Source organism: Argentina silus, assembly GCF_951799395.1.
Source record: "Argentina silus genome assembly, chromosome: Y".
In the NCBI taxonomy this organism is placed as follows: Eukaryota; Metazoa; Chordata; class Actinopteri; order Argentiniformes; family Argentinidae; genus Argentina; species Argentina silus.
In genome coordinates, this window is record NC_139654.1 from 13,779,826 (window position 1) to 13,804,676 (window position 24,851).

General features: G+C 41.0%; 1 protein-coding gene across 1 annotated transcript; it reads left to right on the plus strand.

Annotated features, from left to right (window-relative positions):
- Nucleotides 1-1,128: 1,128 nt before the first annotated feature.
- On the plus strand, nt 1,129-23,495 carry LOC310823998 (uncharacterized protein; the record flags this gene model as incomplete). Its single annotated transcript, XM_083696910.1, has 33 exons — nt 1,129-1,143; nt 1,532-1,552; nt 2,019-2,072; nt 2,243-2,278; nt 2,394-2,456; nt 3,729-3,782; nt 4,389-4,424; nt 5,156-5,179; nt 5,338-5,391; nt 6,049-6,102; nt 6,256-6,291; nt 6,382-6,438; nt 6,684-6,737; nt 8,228-8,281; nt 8,417-8,470; nt 8,643-8,696; nt 8,785-8,838; nt 9,005-9,058; nt 9,189-9,242; nt 9,333-9,386; nt 9,714-9,758; nt 9,876-9,929; nt 10,014-10,067; nt 10,177-10,230; nt 11,447-11,518; nt 17,303-17,338; nt 17,464-17,508; nt 17,640-17,672; nt 17,836-17,982; nt 18,142-18,196; nt 22,699-22,887; nt 23,072-23,149; nt 23,308-23,495. The coding sequence occupies 33 exons, from the start codon at nt 1,129-1,131 to the stop codon at nt 23,493-23,495; spliced, it is 1,986 nt and encodes a 661-aa protein (XP_083553036.1).
- Between the last annotated feature and the right edge of the window lie 1,356 nt (nt 23,496-24,851).

The window sequence follows — 24,851 nt, forward strand, 5'->3', positions numbered from 1 at the left end:
TTTTAACGGCGACAAACGGCTTGCAGTTAGGCTGAAGTCAGTCTCTTGGATTTTCATTCACAACACTTAATCAAGGAAGGCAGAAGGCCGTTTTCTATTTCCTTCCTATTTAATTCTCAATGGCACAAGATCATATTGAACGTCAAGAAGCGCTCCGTCACCCTTTTCGTGGATTGCATTGTGGTTGACTCTCAAAACATACTACTTCGAGGGAAGGTCAATCTGGATGGCTTTACATTGATAGGGAATCTAAAGGATAAACCCCTTATGTCAGTTCCAGTAAGTTGATCACTTTAAGAACACATTCCATAAATGTTAGGCTAAGGCAATGTCTAAGCTGATGTAGGCCTATGAGTCTTTGATAAAAGGCTCTAGTGAGAGAGGTCTACTTTTGATTACATATTAGAAGGCCCTACAAGAAAATACCTCACAAAGTTGATGAGGCCTGATGTAGGCCGAGGCTTACTGTGATATTCATGTTTGAAATGATCATATAACCTAGTGTATATACAACCCTGGCAAAGGTGATGGGTACTGGAAATCCCACTGGAAATCAGAGCGGTATACGCTCATAAACAGCCCCGCCAAGTCCTACAAATATGTGGGAATTTTAACACATGGGTTCTAGTCCAGAATATGACCTGCGCGCCGACAGGACAGGAACCATAGACATACAGTATACTGTATACATCATTGCCACGAACCGTTTCCAGGATGACAATCTAGGCGCATCTTCTAGATGCGCGTGTTTTCGCACTATCTCGCATTAACATCAACTGACGTCAGGGTTGTAATAATGATAACTTAATGTTAAAGTTTGTTTTTATTAGGCGATTCGTTACGAGCATCCGTAATAATTAGACGTGGATACAAACACAATTATTGTTATGAGTTGTGAGTGGATCGATGTGGCACGGCAAACGAAGACACAGTGAAGTCTATTTTGTTTTAGGGAAAAATGTGATAGGCCCACGTGTGCATGTATATATTATAGGTTAGATTGAGGCCATGATAATGGCTTTGGAACAATCTATGGATATATGTTTAAGCTACTGTTACATTGTAATGTGTGTTTATTAATATATGTGTCAATATTGTTATCCAGCGATGTCATAATAAATAAACAAAATGTCTGATGATCAGGTGGGTTAAATTCCACTCAATTTAAATAGCCGCTATTCCTTTCCGTTTTCCTTCTCTTCTCAATAACCCCTCCCCGTCTGCACCGTCCTGAATCCCTCCAATCACATCCTCAAACCAAACATGACATGAACATACAGTATATATATTGTTTTATGGCGATGGTATCTCTGGCTGTTCAGTTAGTTGAAACGGATTGAGTTGGGTTGCGTTGTCCGGTGGTCCGTCAACCCAACTAATCCCAGAAAATGAGTAATTGTTGCCTTTCTAACATCGGGGAGAACATGGCTCGGGCCACGGGTTCTCGCGGGCTGCTTTTGGTACTTTTGCTGCAGACAGTCCTCATTTGCTCCGCACAAGTAAGTCCTTCTCTGTGTACCTTTCCTTGCAGATTGATGAGGCGGGACTGCAGGTGAGTGAAATACCCCTATCGTATGTATTGATGACTAATGGACTGGCAAATACTGTTATGATAACAATTGATCTTTCCCCCCAAAAATATATTGACCTATACAATATGAGGCTACATACAACGAGGATAAACACTATTGCATCCAGCGAAGGCTACCATTTATTGTCTTACATGAGTGGAAATGACTGTTTGTCTTCATCATGTGGTGGTGACATGGATTTTACGAAATTGATCACACCAAATGGCTATATTGTTGGTGACGTTCTATGTGTGCTATGGCAGCTTTGCACCTGTCACCACGTTTTGTGTTTTTCCTGCTGCTATCAACTTTTGTCTAAAGTTGTGCGTTCGCTTTCCAACGTATATATATATTTTTTAAATGTAATTGTTTTTGAGATATTTTAGATTACACATGTTTAGGTGCATCCCCTCACACCAATACAATTATTTCACCCTCTTTACTCAGAGGGGCCAAGGACCACCTGGACCTGCAGGTGTCCCAGGAATTGATGGCATTGCTGTAAGTTCTCTCCTCATCCTTGTATGATGCTTCATATGTTAAAACATAAGCATATACAGTATATACATACGATTTGTATGATGGGCTAACCCACCCCTTTAACAGTCAGGCTTCCTGCCAGGAAGTTGGAAATAAACTCTTCACATTTAGGCCTCTTTTTTTTGTTTCAGGGCGAGAGGGGAGACGATGGCGTGGGTGGCCCTGCTGTAATTATAAATCTAGATTTTATCACCTTTTAAATTATTATTTGTTTTGTATTGTCTGTTTATTTATCTTGTCTGCCTATTGTGGTTTAGTTTTTGTTTGTTACTTTGGTATTAGGGTCCTGATGGATATTCAGGTAAACCTGGTTCAGCTGGATTGCCAGGAGACCCCGGAGCAGATGTGAGTATCCTTTGGCTTTATTGTGGAATTGTGATCTGATGTCATAATCAGGCCATACTGTAGATGTAGAAGGGGGTGGAGCTTGTCAATTATGAAATGTTATATACATTTGATGGATTACTGTGCCTTTGGAAAGTATTCAGACCCCTTCACTTTTTCCACATTTTGTTCTGTTATAGACTCAATTTAAAATGGATTAAATTAAAATAATTAGCCATCAATCCACACACAATACCCCAGAATGACAAAGTGAAAACACATTTTTTTAAATTTCAGTAAATTTATTGAAATTGAAATGCAGAAATACCTAATGTACATAAGTATTCAGACCCTTTGGTATGACACTCTTAAAATGAGTTCAATGAGTTGAATTGAGCCCATCTTGATGCAAGGATAATTGTTAATGTAATTTTGGAATTAATATCTTTGTTTTTATAGGGTCTCTGATTTGCATAGGAATCAATTACACACTGTGTGGATTAGGAGGTCACTATCAACTCAGCTTCTCTTGATCCTGACAAACTCCCTAGTCCCTGCCGGTGACAAACATACTCATAACTTGATGCAGCTACCACTATTCTTCACACAAGAGATGGTGTGGAAACTGCATTGCATGTGCTGGATTTGCACCAAACTTAATGCTTTGTAGTAAAACCAAATAAACACATTTCCAGCCACTTTCTTTGCTGTATCACTTGAATTCATTGTTGCAAACACAATTATGTTATTTTGTAAGTCTCCCCAGGCCTCAGGGTCGCATTCCTGAGCATTTTTGTTCCTCTCCATTTGCTCAGTTTGTAATGACAACCTGATCCACACAGTGTGTAATTGATTCCTATAAAACAAAAGATATTAATTCCAAAATTACATGAACTATTATCCTTGCATTAGGATGGACTCAATTACAATTATTGAGTGATTTGTTGATGACATTTTTGCACTTTAGCTCATTTTAAGAGAGTCATAGCAAAGGGTCTGAATACTTATGTACATGAGGTATTTCTAAAAATCTGTTTTCGCTTTGTCATTCTGGGTTATTGTGTGTGGATTGTTCAAATTATTATTTTAATTGAATCCATTTTAAATTGAGTCTATAACACAACAAAATGTGGAAAAAGTGAAGGGGTCTGAATACTTTCCGAAGGCACTGTATAACATGTATTCTATTGTATGATTGCTTATGGAGAGAAAGCAAGTGAATCTCATTTGTATTTTGAAAGTATACTTGTTGTGATGTATCAGTTAATAAGTCTGATCTCCCTCCCTCTGCAGGGTTTGACTGGCCCTGTTGGAGATGCTGGGCCTGGCGGTCCTTTCGGACAGAAAGTGAGTGGCTAATGAGGCCTTCATTTCTCTGCTTCAGAGACTTTCAGCGAGATTGAGCCAAGCTGCTGTCCACTATGCCGGCATGACAGCAGGAATTAGAATGTGTAAAGCAATTCCTAGTGACAAATGAGACTTAATCCTGGTAGTGGTCTGTATAATCTCTGTGGGGAACAAGGCCCCAGCATCAGTCCTCATTAAGTCCTCAAACATTGCTGGGTCAAGTGCACCCTGGCTCAGTCACGGGGTAAGCTGGAAGAATGTTAACTCAGTCTGTCCGAATTCTTAGATGGCTTCATTTGTAATGTGTAACAACTTTGTCTCAAATGTGTAGGAATCAAAGGAATATTGCAATTGTGTATGTATGTTGTGCATGCGTGCGTGCGTGCGTGCGTGTGTGTGTGTATTGGATAAAACTGTCTTGATACACTTGAACACTTCATGATAATGTCTTCCACATGTATAGTAGTAGTTGTCATATTGGTCATGTTTTGGCTGCTGGCACATATTATTAGCCTATCAACAGTACACAATAGAAATTAGACATTCTCTTTGTAGTTGCATTATTTTCTGTGTAATTGTCAAACTGTTGTTTCTACTTTTCTTCAGGGTGAGCCTGGAAAATCTGGACCTCGTGGATTAGCTGTGAGTTTAATTATTCTCTCTAGACCCCTGAAATACAGTATACAACATAGTCAATTAGACTCATCAGTGAAAGTAGCCCATAAGTAAAGCTCGGAGCACCCAATCACATTAGAGTGTATTTCCACTGTAAATGTCTCCCCACTGCAAAACTGATTATGCAACATGGTTAGGGAAGGGATGATGATTATGATTGTCTATGGTTGTCTTCCAGTGCATGAGACCTTTTATGAGGTGCATGAATGAATTACTCTGATATATAGTTATTGTTGGGTGCCGGATGGCAATGCCTGTGAAAGCATATTGAAAGAAGAATGTTGACGTTCGAAACTATCAATACATTGCCAGCCATGTTTGGGGTCAAGTTGAATTTGAATTTACTCTGGGGAAGAAGTGAACTGATATTTAATTGATGGAAAAAGCCACATGGAAAATAATAAAAAGTGAATTTACTTGAAAATTGACCTCATATGCAACCTCACCTGTAGTAGCATTGGACATACTATGCTTTCATTTGCAAGAAGAGGTAGAGGTCCACATCTATATCATGAAGATGTGATATTGATACTACTTGTTACACATTATGCATGTATGGATGTAGAGTATGGAAAGATCTTATAGACTTCATAACAGATTATTTATCAGTTCTGGAAATGGCTAGATGTTGTTTTGTACAATTTGTTTCATGTTTTATTTCTGCGACTGTCATTGGGTATTTCTGTTTTTCTCCATAGGGCATTGGATCAGATGGACCCCCTGTAAGTAACAAAATATACAGTAGTAAAATGTAGTAAAATATATGTCTATTGTTGCATACCATTGATGCTTTGGGAAAAATAAGGTGTTGACTGTGCTGGAATCAGAACTATTGTTGAAGATCTGTGCCGACAATCAATATCTCTAATAACAATAACAGGGACCACTTGGGCCAGGAGGACTTCCAGGTGAATTGGGCAAAGTTGGACCCCCTGTGAGTACCAAACTGACTCTCGTGACATTGATCCTGACAGTGTTGGAGCAGGTCTTTCGACACTAAGTATGGCTGTTAGGCTACCTCATCATTACTTCACTCTTTTGGCCCTGACTCCCATTCACATTAGGGTTAGGCAGATATTAGATATTTTAGAATATCTTGATATTTGGAGCATATTGTGATATTGTTCTCTTACAGAAAGTGCTTAAAACTCCAGATATGTGCATAACGACAAGTGCCGTGTCCTGCTTTCTGCAAGGCAAAGCACATCTAGCGTTGAAAACATGTCTCTTTGTTTCACCAGACTATTTACATCACTAGCCATACACTGTTGCGCTGCAGTTCTGTCATTTTTGCTCATGCTGGCATGTCACCAACTTCAGCAATGAAAGATAGTTCATTGTAATACTAATTAAGTAATATGTTGAATAGGAAAATGTGGATATTGCCCAACCCTAACTCACATTCAATAATGTAATTACAATGTAATAGCTGTGTATTTGTATTCTACTGAAATTGAACAAATTAACCTCTAATAGACACCATTATGGAGAGCTAATCCTAAATTCAACATCTTAACAACACCAATCGAGATGGGAATAAAATCTACCTCTACCTTTCTTTTTGATATGCTTAATATGTCCATTACTACAGGGTACCATGGGTGTGAGAGGACCACAGGGACCTCGTGGATCAACAGGGCCTAGAGTGAGTACCAAAGATAAGTGGACCAGCACTCAGTCATGGTTGTGGCTAATTGAGACACACAGTGATGCTGTTAGCAGTGTATGTTGCTGCTTGCTGAGTCAACGACCTACTTCTGTTTGGTAATGTTTGTTTTTCTAAATTCTCTGTTTTCAGGGTGCAGCAGGGATGCAGGATTTGAGTGTTGAGCTGGTAAGACTTGTTAATTCAAGTTCCTTAAAATGAATGTTTTGTATTGTATTTGTATTGTATTTTCAGCATGAGAAATGTTCTGACTTTTAGTGCCCCAATTCCTGCCCATCCGGGACACCTGGTCACCCTGGCCTGCCTGGCATGAAGGTGAGTGGAAGGACCAAAGACAATCCTAGTTTCAACAAAACTCTTGTGTTGATTATATGGTCTCATAAGGAGGGTGTAGTCCAAATGGTTACCTTCACTTGCTCAATGGCCTCACAAAAGGCCAAACTTTCTCACTAACTAATATTTTTTTTGTTTTCCGCATCCGTTTACATGATTATTTCATAAGTTGTGTTGGAGAGAGATTTTTTTAGGATGTTAAAATGTCATGTCCCTCTGTTCTCCAGGGCCACAAAGGTGTAAAAGGTGAAGCAGGGGAGCCTGGAAAGCAAGGACACAAGGTATGAGTTTCGATTTTGTCCACATTTACAAAAAAAAATACTTGCTTTTATGAAAATTATTGTTTCCATCAAATTGAAAGAAGTGTTGTAGAAGTGTCTCTTCACGTTCATGTGAAATAGACATGACATTGATGTCAATGAGATCATCAACATATACACCTTTAGATAGTCAGATAAATTCAGATAGATCAGTACATGAAATAATACATAGAAATAATATACTTCACAGCTCTTCATAACAACGCAATATGAGTCAGAGAAACAAAATGTATGGCTTGAAAATGATTGAATAAATATGGATATAAGATGTAAGATGTTTGTTCATGACAAAGTAGGTTCTCGGCAACACGTAAATGTTTTTTGCAGTCTTTCGTCTCATTGCATTTAGAAAGGATGTGATATATGCCTTTGAGTGTTAGTGATGCAGGGAATATTAATTATTATTTATTTGAATTACCATGTGAACACAACCACACTCATCCAGTAATAGTCCCATGCACAATATAAATCCTAAGGATATTGTATTTGACACACTGAAATTGCACTCATAACATTGGAAATGAGTAGGAAAGGCTAGAGGCATAGGTATACAGGTAAAAGGGAAGTCAATACCAATGCCTTTGGTTGTATATAATATATAATTTATATTTGTATTTATATGGTTGCATTCATGTACAGTGCCCTCCATAAGTATTGGAAAAAGGAAGCATTTTGTCTTCTTTTAGCTTCTTTTAACAGTTTGGATTTTAAATCAGACAATTACTATGGGGTCAAAGTAGAGATTCTCAGCTTTAATTCAGTGGGGTTTTTTCAGATTGGGTTTACCGTTTTTGAAACATACTCCCCCTATTTCAAGGCTCCAAAAGTATTGGAAAAATCATATAATGTCCAAATAAAGTACACGTTTAGTATTTGGTCGACAATCCTTTGCATGCAATAACTGCCTGAAGTCTGCGAACCCATTGACTCCAACAGATGCTGGGTATATTCTTCAGTGATGCTCTGCCAGGCCTGTACTGCAGCCATCTTCTGTTGTTGTTTGTGTAACCTGTAACCTGACCATCCTTTTTGAGGATAACTAGTGGTTTGCACCTTGCAGTGAAGCCTCTTTAGTACTGTACTACTGGTTCCCTGAAATAGGGGGACAATGTATAAAAAGGTTTGTAATTTCTAAATGGTGAAACCAATCTGAAAAAAGAAAACTTTGAATTAAAGCTGAGAATCGCTACGTTAACCTCAGAGTAATTGTTTGATTTCAAATCCATTGGAGTATAGAGCTAAAAGAAGACAAATGCCTCCTCTTTCCAGTACTTATGTAGGGCACTTTAATTGATTAGTTGTGTTGAAGCAGCTTATCTACACATGGTCTCTTTAATCAATGTATATACAATGTGTTTTACTGAATAGCATTTTCTCAGTGCTCTGTAATAAGTTGTAAAGCATGTTATTCAGTCGCTAATGTTGTCATGTCTCTTATTATCTCTCTCTAGGGTGAAGAGGGAGACCAGGGAAGCCGAGGGGAAGTTGGATCCCAAGGCCCAACGGTTTGAAATTCTCATTGACTACCCTTTATTTTCAGATAATGTCAATGATTGACTAGTGACAGTTTGCACTATGACAACTTGTCATGCAGTGCTGCCACTGAAACAACTTGCCTTTCTTCTGTTATGTGATTCCAGGGTCCTCAGGGACTTCGAGGATCCACTGGAATGATGGGCCCCAAGGGAGAAATAGTAAGAGTCACTCTGATTTCATAGATCAACATACTGTGTTTTGATATCCATTGTTTTGTCTTTTATCATTCATGATGTTATATTTAAACGGTATCCTTTGAACCTGGTATTGGCAACATGTTTACATAATTTCAAGCAGCCCAATGTTTACATACCTTTTGTCTTCTGACAGGGGGTGCGAGGCCATGATGGAGACCCAGGTCCTCAGGGTGTTGGAGGGGCCACTGTAAGTTTGTTCCATACTCAAAAAGGTTTTGTCTCACAATACTATGTGACATGTGTCATCTAATACGTAATGTGTTACTGTATTTCAGGGCGATCAAGGCCAGAGGGGCGTGATGGGCGAATCTGGTCCCAAAGGTGATTCGGTGAGTTTCAGAGCAAACACATACATCAGATACAGTTAACACACATTATCAGAGTAAACACATACAAAACCCATTTCAGGTAGTAAAACTCATGTTTGGTTTTGCGCTCTGTCTGGGTGTTATGATAACAATGATAAACTAATTGCTTTTTTATCTTGTCATCAAGAGACCTCAAGGACCAAGAGGAATCACAGGTCTTCCAGGGCCCAAAGGAGGGGGTGTAAGTACGACTGTCTGATCAACTCACAAAAATTAGACTAAATGTTGGGACATGGGGAACATATTGTACAGTACTCTCTGTTGACTTTGTGGGAAATAATCATTTATCTGACTTAACTTTTCATGACTAGGGATTGCTAGGTATGGATGGCCGTGAGGGTATTCCTGGGATGCCAGGGGGAAAGGTACGGCAGCACAATTATTTTTATCTTTGTTTATATATTGGCAGAAGTACAATTTGTGATCTTAATTTACTAAATTCTGTCTCCCTGCAGGGTACCACTGGGAAGGCAGGAGCTTCTGGGGAGGTGGGGCTTCAGGGACTTCCTGTAAGTATGACCTTTGACTCCAAACATCTAACACTCTGATTGGATGCACCAGTGTAAACCCCTCAGCCATTATTCAGTATTATACCTTGAAATAGAAAAGTAGAATTGTGGTAGAAATCGTCTGTGTTTTTTCATCAGACTGTGTCATCACATTTCCACGTATTAGATGTTGTGAGCCGTACACTCTTGTTTTTGTAAGTGGGATCTCCTACAGAATACAGTGGCTTCCATTTTTCAAAACACAAATAAAACAGAAATCCTACTGTACTTCTTTTTTATTATTATTATTATTTTTTTATATATTTTTTTTTTATTTATTTCCCGTAGGGATTAACTGGTGCTCCTGGGCCAAAAGGTCTTGGAGGAGAGAAGGTAGGCATCTTGATATTAATAGTTTAGAGGACAGTCATTTTCACTGTAATTTCCTGTCCTTTCCTGATTGCACCATGGGCTATTGACCGTCCATCAAACTAAACTGTTTCATTCCAGGGAAGCTCTGGTGAGGCTGGCCTGCTTGGGACAATGGGGTCTGCTGGTAAAACAGTAAGTCCATGACAAACTAACACATAAACACACAAAGGTTAAAGTGTAATGGTCGGCTTTGTCATCTCACTGTACATCTCACAGGGAGAGCGTGGAGATCAGGGAGAACTAGGACCTATTGGACCAATTGGTGGGCCTGTGAGTATTCTTTCATTGAGTTTGTTTAACTGTTGATGTCCTTTTATGATTGCAACCAAACAGTTTATTACTCTTTTGGTCTCTTGTCATTTCCTGGTACACAATCTAGGGAGACAGAGGGGAACAAGGTCCTGGTGGACCACTAGGCAAACCAGGTGCCAGGGTAAGTTATTGGCTGTTTGCAGTGTAACTGACAGAAGCTAAATTAATTAATTACAGATGTATGGTCAGATATCGGGGATAATGAAATTAAACACTGGGATAGATATATGGTATGACAACTTTGTAACAATAACATCACAATAGCATCTTGACTATGAATACAATGAAAATATTAAAATATTTTTGTAATTCGTAATGAAGTCATAAAGAAATGGTGAGATGTTGTTGTTGTGTGTATCTAAAACAATTGATCAATTGTGGTCAATTGATATTGAACAAGGGCCATGTGACTGCCCATCACACTTTTTTTCTCCAGTCCCAACTGCCAAGTTATGAATGAATGGGATGATATTCTGTGTGTCCCTGTTCCATGGTCTATCAATGTCTTAGGCACTATCACACAATTGGCCAAATTCTGAATTGGAAAGGGGATATGCAGTGTAGGCACGATTATGTAAGATCTTACCAAAGGAATACTGTACCAAATGAAGCTTGAATAAAACACTAACCCGAGGATTACAAATGAAAACACAACGCACTATGGGTAATTGTATTATAGGTTTTTCATGAACTTAAATCTAAATTGTAAGTTTGGCCCTCAAAAAAGAATACTGGCACCAATTTTGTCAAACAATGTTAGTATGAAGAGCAAGATGGTTCAGATGGGGAGACTGAAACAAAGAGAGAGAGAAAGAATGAGAGGGTGAGAGAAAAATGATAATGAAGGAAGCAAAGAGTGTAGGACCCAGGGTGGCAGGACCTGGCTGTGGTTACACTGGAATTCCTAGAGAATAGGCCTGAATAGGATCTCACACACAGGCTATTTTCACAGTAAGGGGAGACTCTAGAGCATGGCCAGCAGGCTGAAAGAGCCCTCTGTTCCTCTGGCATTCCTCAGACAGACGGTCAGGGATCAAAGGTGTGAACAGGCGTACAGACACACACAAAAGATAAATTAGTGGCCAGTTTTATAACTGCCATTGTGCACATTTTGTGTGCTAGCATATCTTTTTTTTTCGCCATTATCATGACATCTGAAAATGTCTCATGAACAGTTTGGCATGTTGTATGTTGCACTATAACTTATTTATGAGGAGCAAAAGGACATGCTTTCTTGTTGAAAAGAATATTGCAGGCCTTATCTATGCTGTTCCTTTGGAGGCTAGCAACTGCTGTGTAGTGCTCTAATGTCACTTTTCTCTATCTCTCTTTTGTAGGGATCTAAAGGTGATCTTGGTCTTCCTGGTCTTCCAGGCCCCTCTGGTCTCCCCGGAGTGAAGGGAGAGAGGGTAAGAGGACAATGTAGTCTCACTCCCATTTCCTGTGTCGAGACCTGTTATTACGCCAGTGGAAAATCAAACAGAATATATACCTCTGCTTACTGGATTTATGCTCCCTGAACCATGAATTTACTTACTGCAAGCCTGATATTTGATGAAAAAGTAGAGAGAAAGCTTGAATGAAAAGTATTGTGGCTTGTGTACAGTCATTTCATGTTCCACAAATTTCTTATGGCACTTTTCATAAAACCACAAAGCTCAATAATCATGTACAGTGGGGGAAATAATTATTTGATCCCCTGCTGATTTTGTTAGTTTGCCCGATTACAAAGAAATGAGCGGTCTATCATTTTTATGGTACTTTTATTTGAACAAATAGAGACAGAATATCAACAAAGAAGTCCAGAAAAAACACATTATATAAAGTTATAAATTCATTTGCATTTGATCGAAGGAAATAAGTATTTGATCCCCAAGCAAAACATGACTTAGTACTTGGTGGAGAAACCCTTGTTGGCAAGCACAGAAGTCAGACGTTTCTTGTAGTTGGTCACCAGGTTTGCACACATCTCAGGAGGGATTTTGGTCCACTCCTCTTTACAGATCCTCTCCAAATCCTGAAGGTTTCAAGGCTTTTGCTTGGCAACTCGAAGCTTCAGCTCCCTCCACAAATTTTCTATAGGATTAAGGTCTGGAGACTAGCTAGGCCACTCCATGACCTTAGTGTGCTTATTCTTGAGCCACTCCTTTGTTGCCTTGGCCGTATGTTTTGGGTCATTGTCATGCTGGAAGACCCATCCACGACCCATCCTCAGTGCTCTGGCTGAGGGAAGGAGGTTCTCGTCCAAGATCTTACGGTACATGGCCCCGTCCATTGGTCCAACATACGCAGGCGCCGGCGTGAGCAGGCTGTCCATCCAGTAGCTCTCGTTGTTTTGTCTTTGTTAAGTCTTTTTAACTACTTTTCCGTTTGCAATTTTTATATTTTATTTACATGCAACGCGTGGACATGTTGTATCCTATGGATACGGATACTTTTCCGCAGGAAAGCAGCAGCACAACGCGGACTTACTCGAGCTCAGATCAAAGGGAACTACCGACAGTACTTACGTTAACAGCATTCCGAAGGAGATTCGACGGCCTTATCGAGGCTGCAGAGCTGGGGCTAAAGTCAAGGAGAGGGTCCTAGCGAAGCGGTGGAAGTATAAACCGTCGATCCCTTCGTGTGTGATGGGTAACGTTAATTCACTTTCCAACAAAACGGATGAGCTGGCAGCTTTGGTGAGGAACGTTAAACTGTACAGGGAATGCAGCTTGATGATTCTCACGGAGACATGGCTGAACAACAACACACCAGATGCTAACATTGAGCTCCCTGGTTTCTCGCATGTGAGAGCGGACAGAGACCCGAGTTTAAGTGGCAAAAACAAAGGTGGCGGGCTCGTACTCTACATCAATAACAGATGGTGTAACCCTGGACATATTACGGTGAAGGACATTATCTGCTGCCCTGATGTTGAAGTACTAGCGGTGAGTTTACGTCCCTATTATCTGCCCCGAGAATTTACGAACGCCATCGTCATCGCTGTGTACATACAACCCCGAGCTATGGCTGAAACCGCGTGTGACGTCATCCACTCTACCATCGCGAAACTCCAAGCTCAGTACCCCGATGCTTACATTGCCATATCAGGGGACTTTAATCATGTCACATTGGATTCAACACTGCCCGCCTTTCACCAGTATGTCAACTGCCCCACACGACAGAGCAGAACAATTGACCTTCTGTATGCAAACATTAAGGATGCCTACACCGCCACATCACTACCACCACTGGGGAAATCAGATCACAATCTGGTCTCCCTACAACCACTGTACACTCCATGTGTTCGGAGAGAACCAATCAGAACACGCACCTTCAAGAAGAAGTCCCCCGAGACGGATGAGGCCATGAGGGACTGCTTGGACATAACAGACTGGAATATTTTCCAACAATCATATGGTGATGACATTGATGGGCTCGCACACTGCTACTCCGACTACCTGAACTTCTGTGAAGACATTGTTGTTCCCACAAAAACTGTGCGCTGCTTTCCAAACAACAAGCCTTGGATTACCAGCGATATCAAGGCCCTCCTCAATAAGAAAAAGAGGGCGTTCAAAGAGGGGGACCTAGCAAAGCTGAAGCACGCACAAGGGGAACTCAAAGTCAAGCTGAAAGAGGCGAGGGAGTTATACAGAAGGAAGGTAGAGAGGAAGTTGCAGCAGAACAACGTGCGAGAGGTGTGGGATGGGATGAAGATGATGACGGGCATGAGGAAGAGCAGTAGCTGTGTTGAGGGAGGTCGAGACAGGGCCAATGAACTGAACCAGTTCTACAACAGGTTCGACCACCCAGCTGCGGTGGCCTACCCCACCCCCTCTCCAGGAGCTGTCTCTGTCGGCGTGCAGGGCCATTCTACACCTCTCCCCCACCTCACACAGCCCCCCATCTCCCAACACCCCCCATCATCAAAGGCGTCACCGACCTCAATCACCAGCCATCAGCCACTGTCTACTGGAGCGCCCAGGGACAAAGAACCACCCCACCACCCACCCCCCCCTCCCTCCCAGCCCCTCCCCCCTACAATCACGGCAGACCAGGTGAGATCGGGACTAAAGCGACTTAACCCCAGGAAGGCAGCGGGTCCAGACAAAGTGTGTCCCAGACTGCTCAAGACCTGCGCTGCCGAACTGGGAGAGCCGCTGAGGTACTTATTTGACCTGAGTCTACGTCTTGGTAGGGCCCCAACACTGTGGAAGACATCATGTCTTATCCCTGTCCCAAAGAAGCCACACGCAAAAGAACTCAATGACTTCAGGCCTGTCGCACTCACCTCACACATTATGAAAACAATGGAGAGACTGCTTCTACATACACTCAGACCCCAGGTTAGCCATGCACTGGACCCACTACAGTTTGCATACCAGGAGAAGGTTGGAGTAGACGATGCCATCACATATCTACTGCACAGGACGCATTCTCACCTGGACAAAGGGAAAAGCGCTGTGAGAATCATGTTCTTTGATTTTTCCAGTGCTTTCAACACCATCCAACCCCTCAGATTGGGAGACAAGCTCCTGCAGATGGGTGTGGACGCCCACCTGGTATCCTGGATCACTGACTACCTGACAGGGCGGCCACAGTTCGTCAGACTGAAGGACTGCCTCTCGGACACTGTGGTATGCAACACCGGAGCACCACAGGGAACTGTGCTCTCTCCTGTCCTGTTCACCCTGTACACGTCTGACTTCTGCTACAACAAAGAGTCATGCCACATGCAGAAGTTTTCGGACGATACTGCAATTGTGGGGTGTATCAGAGATGGGCAGGAGGGGGAGTACAGGAGCCTGGTGGAGGACTTTGTGCAATGGTGCAAACTCAACCACCTACAACTCAACACTACAAAGACCAAGGAGATGGTGGTGGATTTCCGTAGGTCTAAGCCCGCTCTGCTACCAGTCTCCATTGAGGGAGTCAATGTGGAGATGGTCAGCACATACAAGTATCTGGGGGTCCACCTGGACAATAAACTGGACTGGTCAGCCAACACTGATGCAATTTACAAGAAAGGACAGAGCCGGCTGTACTTCCTGAGGAGGCTGCGGTCCTTCAATGTCTGCAGCAAACTCCTAGGGATGTTTTACCAGTCTGTGGTCGCCAGCGTTCTCTTCTATGCAGTGGTGTGCTGGGGAGGAAGCACTAAGAAGAGGGATGCCGGGCGACTGGACAGGCTGGTAAGGAAAGCTGGCTCTGTTGTGGGAGCTGAACTGGAGAGCATCACTTCAGTAATGGAAAAAAGAACTCTGAGCAAACTGCTCACCATCATGAACAATGAAGGTCACCCACTGTACCACACCATCATCCAGCAGAAGAGCTTGATCAGCTGGAGGCTACGAGCACTGACAAGCAAAACTGACAGACTGACTAAATCATTTGTCCCCAGAGCCATACAACTTTACAATATGTCAATCAAGGGCAGAGAGATGGACTTCTCTGCATAACCTCCACCCTCTGTATCACATCATCATGTCACTGTTTCACCTCATTTAACTACCTCCCTCCACCAGCCTGGACTAAATGCACTTTAAAAATAGTCCATATTTATGTAGCCCGTATTTAGTTTTTAGTATTTAATGCTATAATTGCACTGTCTGCCTTACCTTTTTGCACCTCACCTAACTGCAAAGACATTTACAACTGCACCTCGCCTGTATACAATACTGCTAATGTTGTATGTTGTATGTGTATGTTATGTGTGATACCCCTATGTCTGTACGCTACTTGGAACCTGAATTTCCCCCTGGGATAAATAAAGTTTCTATCTATCTATCTATCTATCTATCTATCTATCATTGGCCCCTCAATGCAGTGAAGTCGTCCTGTACCCTTAGCAGAGAAACAACCCCAAAGCATAATGTTTCCACCTCCGTGTTTGACGGTGGAGATGGTGTTCTTGGGATTGTAGCATTCAGCATTTCTCTCCCTCCAAACACGAAGAGTCGAATTTATGCCAAAGAGTTCAATTTTGGTCTCATCTGACCACATCACCTTCTCCTAAGCCTTCTCTGAATCATTTAAGTGTTCATTGGCAAACTTCAGATGGGCCTGTACATGTGCCTTCTTGAGCAGGGGGACCTTGCGGGCACTGCAGGATTTCAATCCGTTACGGTGTAGTGTGTTACCAATGGTTTTCTTGGTGACTGTGGTCCCAGCTGCCTTGAGATCATTACCGAGCTCCTCCCGTGTAGTCCTGGGCTGATCCCTCACCCTTCTCATGATCATCTTTACCCCACGAGGCAAGGTCTTGCATGGAGCTCCAGGCCGAGGGCGATTGATGGTTATTTTGTATTTCTTCAATTTTCTAATAATTGCACCAACAGTTGTCTCCTTCTCACCAAGCTTCTTGCTGATGGTCTTGTAGCCCATTCCAGCCTTGTGCAGGTCTACAACTCTTGCCTTGATGTCCTTTGAATGTTCTTTGGTCTTGCCCATGGTGGTGGAGAGGTTGGAATGGAAGAGATTGATTCTATTGACAGGTGTTTTTTATACCCATAACAAGCAGAGATTAGGAGTACTTTTCCTAAAGTGACAGGACTAATCTGTGTGCCTCATGGGCATATAACCGGTCTGTATGAGCCAGAATTCTTGCTGGTTTGTAGGGGATCAAATACTTATTTCCTTCGATCAAATGCAAATGAATTTATAACTTTATATAATGTGTTTTTTCTGGACTTCTTTGTTGATATTCTGTCTCTATTTGTTCAAATAAAAGTACCATAAAAATTATAGACCGCTCATTTCTTTGTAATCGGGCAAACTAACAAAATCAGCAGGGGATCAAATAATTATTTCCCCCACTGTATATAGTGAGATCAGCAAGTTTGTGTTTGTTGAGGGGAGAAGTTTCACATGCACCTGACAAGGACAAAGACTTTGTACAAATGCAGCTAATTGGCTCCCTCTAGTGCTTAAATTAAAACATTTGATTGACGAGTACAGTTCGTGCTGTGCTATGACATAATGTGTACAGTATTGAGTATTGTCCATGTCTTAATGAGTGTTTTTTCGTGAGTAACTTTTTTAGTAATTCACTTTATTAGTTCTAGATCTGTTATGACGAAGCTACTTTATTATCTAGAAAATATTAGATTAGGCCATGAAATGAAAACCTCTAAATGCATCATCCCCCTTTGAAGGACATTATTGTTATCAATGAGGAATCTGACCTTTTGTTTTTTTCACTATTCCAGGGGGAAGTTGGTGAGGCTGGACCTAAAGGCGAGCCGGTATGTTAAAATATCCATTCTTTCATTGACTTGGCTGTTGGCCAATTGCATAATCCACGAGCAAAGAACATGAATTTGCCCTTTCTTATTTTCCCAACATGTTTTGTATTTGTTTGTTTGTATAGGGTGTACAAGGTGCTGAGGGAACTCCTGGAGACAAAGGAGATGATGTAGGTTATTATTCAAACAAGTATTCATTGAATGCACTGCATGCATTTCTGTGTGCAATCATGTCACCATTGTGTTGATTAACTGTATTGACTTACTCATCTCTGTTCTGTTTTTGTAATTTCTACCATAGGGTGATCAAGGACAGGCTGGATCTAAAGGAGCGGTGAGTTCTGACAGCTTTATAACAATATGTATAGGTAACCACCCGATATTAGCTTCATTATCAAGCATTGCAGAAACTCTGAGATCTTTACTGAGGACACTCAGAACCAACCATATATAGTGATGATGTTCTGATCCAGTGATCTTTCCTTCTCTGGTTGTAGGTTGGCAACCCTGGTGAGCCTGGTAACAGAGGCCCTGAGGGAAGTCGAGGTCAGCCTGGCATTAAGGGCCCACCTGGCACTCCTGGACCACGTGGTATGCAAGGAAACAGGGGCGCACCTGGAGTTCGAGGGTCACAGGGACCAGCGGTAGGCTCCCTAATTCCCCCCCATCTTTCGAAACTATGTATCAGGACACCTGAGGTTGACAACATGATTATAACACAATTGTCAATGTTCAGTGAATGTTATATAATCATGAGAAGCTATTCAATTACAGCTCTCTCATTACATTGTCCTTGTTCCCAGGGTAAAGAACCAAGTGATCAACACATCAGACAAGTCTGCATGCGAGTTATGCAAGGTAAGGGTATTCGATTGGTGGTTTCACATCATTAAATTTAATTTGACGCTTCTTGATGGATCCTACGATGCCATTAAACACACTTTCACTTTTAATACCCTTCCATTGTCATGCCTTGCTTGGCGGTTTGAAATTAAGCAGTGGCTTTAAAGAGACCATGACCATAACTTGAAATATGCTTCAACCTTTGTTTATTTGATGGATGAAAGACTCCTGTTTTCCTCCCTGAACCGTAGAAATGCTTTGCTAACTGTATGTTGCAGCCTCTGTACTCCATACCGTTGCTCTTACTCCTCTACCACTTGTCTCCTATACTCTCCTACCTTTACTTTTTTATACCCAATGTGATGATTAATTTCACCTCCAGCAGACCTACACTTTTTGCTAAGAGCAAAATATTCTGTACCTGCGAAAGAAAAACTCAGTCAAGCAGCCAATACATTAATTTTCACCAAGGGGCTCAGAACTGGATTTTGAAGTGCAATATACCATATACAGTGCCTTTGGAAAGTATTCAGACCCCTTCAGTTTTTCCACATTTTGTCACAAGACTCAATATAGACTCAATTTAAAATGGATTAAATTAAAATAATTTGTCATCAATCCACACACAATATCCCAGAATGCGAAGCGAAAACTATTTTTTTTAAATTTCAGTAAATTTATTCAAATTGAAATACAGAAATACCTCATACAGTTGTGTTCAAAATAATAGCAGTCCAACATCACTAACCAGATCAATCACTGTTTTTGGTAGAAATTATATTTCTACATGGCAAATAATTTACTAGTAGGTGTAGTAGAGTAATAGAAAACCAACAGACCCAACAGTCATGACATGCATGCTGCTGATTCTGTGTAATTGAATCATTAATTGAAAAGGACGTGTTCAAAATAATAGCAGTGTGGAGTTCACTTAGTGAGGTCATTCATTCTGTGAAAAAACAGGTCTCACACAGGTGGCCCTTATTTAAGGATGAAGGCAGCAAATGTTGTACATGCTGGTTATAGTGCATTTCTCTCTGAAAATCTGAGTAAAATGGGTCGTTCTAGACATTGTTCAGAAGAACAGCGTACTTTGATGAAAAAGTTGATTGGAGAGGGGAAAACATATAAAGAAGTGCAGAAAATGATAGGCTGCTCAGCTAAAATGATCTCAAATGCTTTAAAATGGCAACCAAAACCAGAAAGACGTGGAAGAAAACAGAAAACTACCATTCGAATGGATCGAAGAATCGCCAAAATGGCAAAGACTCAGCCAATGATCTATGATCAGGGTCTAAATTTATCTGTGAGTACTGTAACAATTAGAAGACGCCTACGTGAAGCCAAGCTATCAGCAAGAAGCCCCCGCAAAGTCCCATTGTTGAAAAAACGACGTGCTGAAGAGGTTACAATTTGCCAAAGAACACATTCACTGGCCTAAAGAGAAATGGCGCAACATTTTGTGGACTGATGAAAGCAAGATTGTTCTTTTTGGGTCTAGGGGCCGCAAACAGTTTGTCAGACGACCCCCAAACACTGAATTCAAGCCACAGTACACTGTGAAGACAGTGAAGCATGGTGGCGCAAGCATCATGATATGGGGATGTTTCTCATACTATGGTGTCGGGCCAATTTATCGCATACCAGGGATCATGGATCAGTTTGGATACATCAAAATACTTGAAGAGGTCATGTTGCCTTATGCCGAAGAGGAAATGCCCTTGAAATGGGTGTTTCAACAAGACAACGACCCCAAACACACCAGTAAGCGAGCAGCATCTTGGTTTCAGACCAACAAGATTAACGTTATGGAGTGACCAGCCCAATCCCCGGACCTTAATCCAATAGAAAACTTGTGAGGTGACATCAAAAATGCTGTTTCTGAGGCAAAACCAAGAAATGCAGAGGAATTGTGGAATGTAGTCCAATCGTCCTGGGCTGGAATACCTGTTCACAGGTGCCAGAAGTTGGTCGACTTCATGCAACACAGATGTGCAGCAGTTCTTAGAAACAGAGGTTATACAACTAAATATTAGTTCAGTGATTCACAGGAAAGCTAAATGTTCAAGCATTTTTCAGTTTATACAGTAAATGTTTGAATTTGTAAAGAAAAATGCAGACACTGCTATTTTTTTTAACAGCCTAATATTCCTTTTTCTTCACTTCTGTAAAGTAATAACAAATTTGATAGATTTTTCTTCATGTTTTGATTTGGAATAGAATGTGCAATGTTCCCAATGCATTTGCGTGTATGGAAATAAAAGCTATTATAAGGATTTTGAGCTTTACTCACTTTTTTAATCACACTGCTATTATTTTGAACACTGTAAGTATTCAGACCCTTTGCTATGACACTCTTAAAATTAGCTAAAATCAAAAATCACTCTAAGTTGAATTGAGTCCATCTTAATAATAGGGATAATCAAGGATAATAGTTCATGTAATTTTGGAATTAATATCTTTGTTTTTATAGGGTCTCTGATTTGCATAGGAATCAATTACACACTGTGTGGATTAGGATGTCACTACCAATTTAGCAAATTTCATAATTTTCTCTTGATCCTGACAAACTCCCCAGTCCCTGCCGGTGACAAACGTACCCAGAACTTGATGCACCTACCACTATTCTTCACACGAGAGATGGTGTGGAAACTGCATTGCATGTGCTAGATTTGCACCAATGGATGCACCAAGGGATTATTTTTGGCCACTTGGTTATAGACCAATTTTGGAGAGTGACTGAGAGGATGTTGTCCCATCGACTGTGCTTTTTCCTCTCCACCATTCAACTTTGTAGATTTTTGTAAGTCTCCCCAGGCCTCAGGGTCGCAGGCAGGTTTGTTCCTCTCCATTTGCTCAATTTGTAATGACAACCTGATCCACACAGTGTGTAAATGATTCCTATGCAAATCAGAGACCTAAAAAAACAAAGGTATTTATTTCACAGTTACATGAATTATTATCCTTGCATTAAGATGGACTCAATTCAACTTATTGAGTGATTTGTTGATGACATTTTTGCATTTTAGCTAATTTTAAGAGTGTCATAGCAAAGGGTCTGAATACTTATGTTCATGAGGTATTTCTGTACTTCAATTTAAATAAATTTACTGAAATTTCTAAAAAACCTGTTTTCACTTTTTTATTCTGGGGTATTGTGTGTGGATTGATGGCAAATTCTTTTAATTTAATCCATTTTAAATTAAGTCTATAACACAACAAAATGTGGAAAAAGTGAAGGGGTCTGAATACTTTCCGAAGGCACTGTACCATAGCCAAGTTCATTAAAAAGCCCTTAGAGTTTGGTATTGAACTCTTTAAACCATAAATATATTTTTCTGCAATTGAAAGTCTGAAATAGGCAGTGTGTTATTTGTTATTGTCTACTCAATTTACTGGCTGAGGCAGAATTGAAAACGTGAGAATGAAAGGGAAATCATAACAGCTAAAGAGGGAATCAGTAGCAGAGGCAATTCACCACTCTGATATACCGTAATTTCCGGACTATAAGCCGCTACTTTTTTCCCACGCTTTGAACCTCGCGGCTTAAACAATGACGCGGCTAATTTATGGATTTTTCCCGCTTTCAGAAGCTTCATGCCGCCAAAAAACTGAGCAAAAAACACATTATGTGACGGTGCTCAGTTTTTTGGCGGCATGAAGCTTTCATTAGACCAGTGAAATTGCCGAACGGGTTAAGGTGAAACAATGTAACTGTTTAGATTAAATCGAGCGCGCTCAAACTTCCCATCATTCTGATTACGGTAGTCATTTTGAAAGCCAAAACAATCGCCACCGCAATGAAGTTTGAGGATTTTAGAGGTGGACCATCGTGGTGTCTCAGATTTATGAGACGTAAAGGCCTGTCCATCAGGGTACGGACGAGTCTGTGTCAGCAGCTCCCTCCCGACTACGAGGAAAAAGTTTCAAACTTCCGCAAATTCACTGATGCAAAGATAGCGGAGCATTCCATCGGCCCGCACGACATCATAAATATGGATGAGGTCGGTAGGCTTGGTAGGCTACTGTTTACCTCTAATTTTTTATTTTTGTTACAAGCCGTGTTTCGTTAAAGCCTATCTATTTTTGTTACAAGCCATGTTTCGTTAAAGCCTATTTATTTTTGTTACAAGCCGTGTTTCGTTAAAGCCTGTGTAAAGTTCATTTGTTTCAATGTACCGGTAGGCACCTGCGGCTTATAGACATGTGCGGCTTATTTATGTTCAAAATAATTATTTTTTTAAAATTCAGTGGGTGCGGCTTATATTCAGGTGCGCTTAATAGTCCGGAAATTACGGTACTCTGAATTGGATGTTTAAGATAAGATATATATTTTAGTAATAATTATGTGATATACTGTGATATGCTTGAATGTTGTATGTTAGTTATACATTTCTGGATGGCAGTAGATATTATTTGTAGCCTTGTGTTTTAATTTCCAGTTCACAGGCACTAGAGATAGCATGGCCTTGGTGTGGCATTATACGTATTTATCACTTTTCTCTTTGCTTCAACAGAGCAGTTGGCCCAGTTGGCTGCCAGTCTAAGGAGGCCGGAGTCAGGAGTAGCTGGTCTGCCTGGTAAGCCTGGACCTCCTGGTCCCGCTGGCCCCCCCGGAGACAGTGGCTTCCCTGGACAGGCTGGCGGAAGAGGACTACCAGGCCTCAAAGGGCCACCAGGACTTCTGGGACTCAAAGGACCCAACGGTAGGAATTTGTGTTGAAATTGCAATAGTTGTTTAAATGTATTTCAAAAGTATATTTCAGTACACGTTTGGGGGATTTGGTGATGCCTGTTGTAATCAACATTCATATTCTCTTCAGAAGAACTCTAAGAGGGTGAATATATACAGTAAATGATGGTATGTTATAAGGTGTGTGTTTGGTGCAGGTGAAATGGGCGACAGAGGAGACAGAGGTCCCATGGTGCGAGGGCCTAAAGGCATCCCAGGACCTCCTGGTCTGCCAGGTAAGTGTTAGTTGCTTTGACTTTGCCCAGGAGAATTTAATTATTAGTTACCTGTTTCTTACAAAACATACAATGTTACAGTATGCCAATTCCCATATATTCTGGGGGTGTTTTAATCATTTTCTTTGAGGTGTCTGATAAGATATCTCTGTTCATAGGTGAGCCAGGGAAGCCTGGTTATGGTCAGGAGGGACGGGACGGCGAGAGAGGACCTCCTGGTGTTTCTGGACAGCCTGGCGTTCCTGGTCCTCCTGGTAATGCTGGCCCCAATGGCTACTGCGACCCCTCGGCCTGTAACCTCCAGGCAGGGGCTGCCCCTCCCCTGAAGGGACCCTCTGGGAACTGAGAACCACCCAGAGAGAGGTAGAGACAGAGAGACTAATGGACAGCTCCCTCCCCCAGGAGCACACAACATTCTCACAGCCTCTCCACCAAGGCTGTAACTGTCGGCTACCTTTGGTCCATTCTAACTGCAAATTCCATCTTGTTCTGTTGTGTAACTGTTTTGTGTAACTGTTTTTTTTTTTTACCTGACAGATGTTTTTGTTGTTTTCAGAAATGGGTCCTCTTTTTTAAGACATGCAATTTTAATTTATTCCACTGTTTTCCTTGTAAACCTGGCTCTGTTTTCTTCTTTCCCATCTATGCTCACACTGAAGCAGCTGTGTACAGCTTTACCCCAGTAGCAACTCTGCTTCCCCATACAAAATCACAATCCCCCAAAGTAAAGCAATACCAGGATTGCCTTCAGCTAAAATGTCTATTAATGTCTAATGTACTGCATGTACTGTACTGTTTACCAAAGATAAAGCTGCTGAAAATCAGTGTTATCGGTTTGTACAGAAAGGACTGCATCTCTGGCCCTGCTTTCCAAAATAAAAGGGAGAGAAGATGACACTGACATCAAGAGTACAATGTATGCTGTAAATCTCTGTGTACTGTTTGTAATGTGGTTAATTATATTTCCTACAAAACACCTTGCCAATAAATGTGCCTTTTTTTGCTCAGTATGAGGATTCTTAGAGCAGAGTGCAGTGCTGAGTATGTCACCTTCACAAGTCCTGAGGAGTGGAACAGTGGAACTTTTTACTCACAAATCCGGACATGATGATGTTTCTGTTTATTATATGGTGGTATTATTTGATGGTCACATCAATTTGTGCAATATGAGGAGCAAGACATTTCAATAAATTCTGAAAATGTTTTTCTATGAATTGTTTGCTCCAAATATAGCAATATCGTAGTTGGTTCCAAAAGTCATTGCCAACTTTGGGAAGTTTCATATAAGCAATCCATTTAATTTGTGCATTCCATTTATTCTGGGATGAACTGCATCATAAATAATCTCATATAATCTCTCATGAATAAACTCAACCTTCATGTTGTTTTTGTGTGACTTTTAGCAAGGTCTTCCCAAAAAACGAAACCTTGATGAAATGAATATAGCACACAAAAACATGAGAAACTTAGAAAGGTCTTGAAACATTTATTGACATATACTATATACAATCTGACATTCAAAAAATAGTTTCTATAATGCAAACATGTGACAGTTTAGGCATTTGACCATGCATAGAAATATTGAACAACGTTTCTGGATATATGCAATGACGATTTCACTTAATTACCTATTTATTGCAGTCCATTGCTCCATGAATAATGCAAAAGGTGCAATGTTATCATAGTGAAATCATATCAGCAG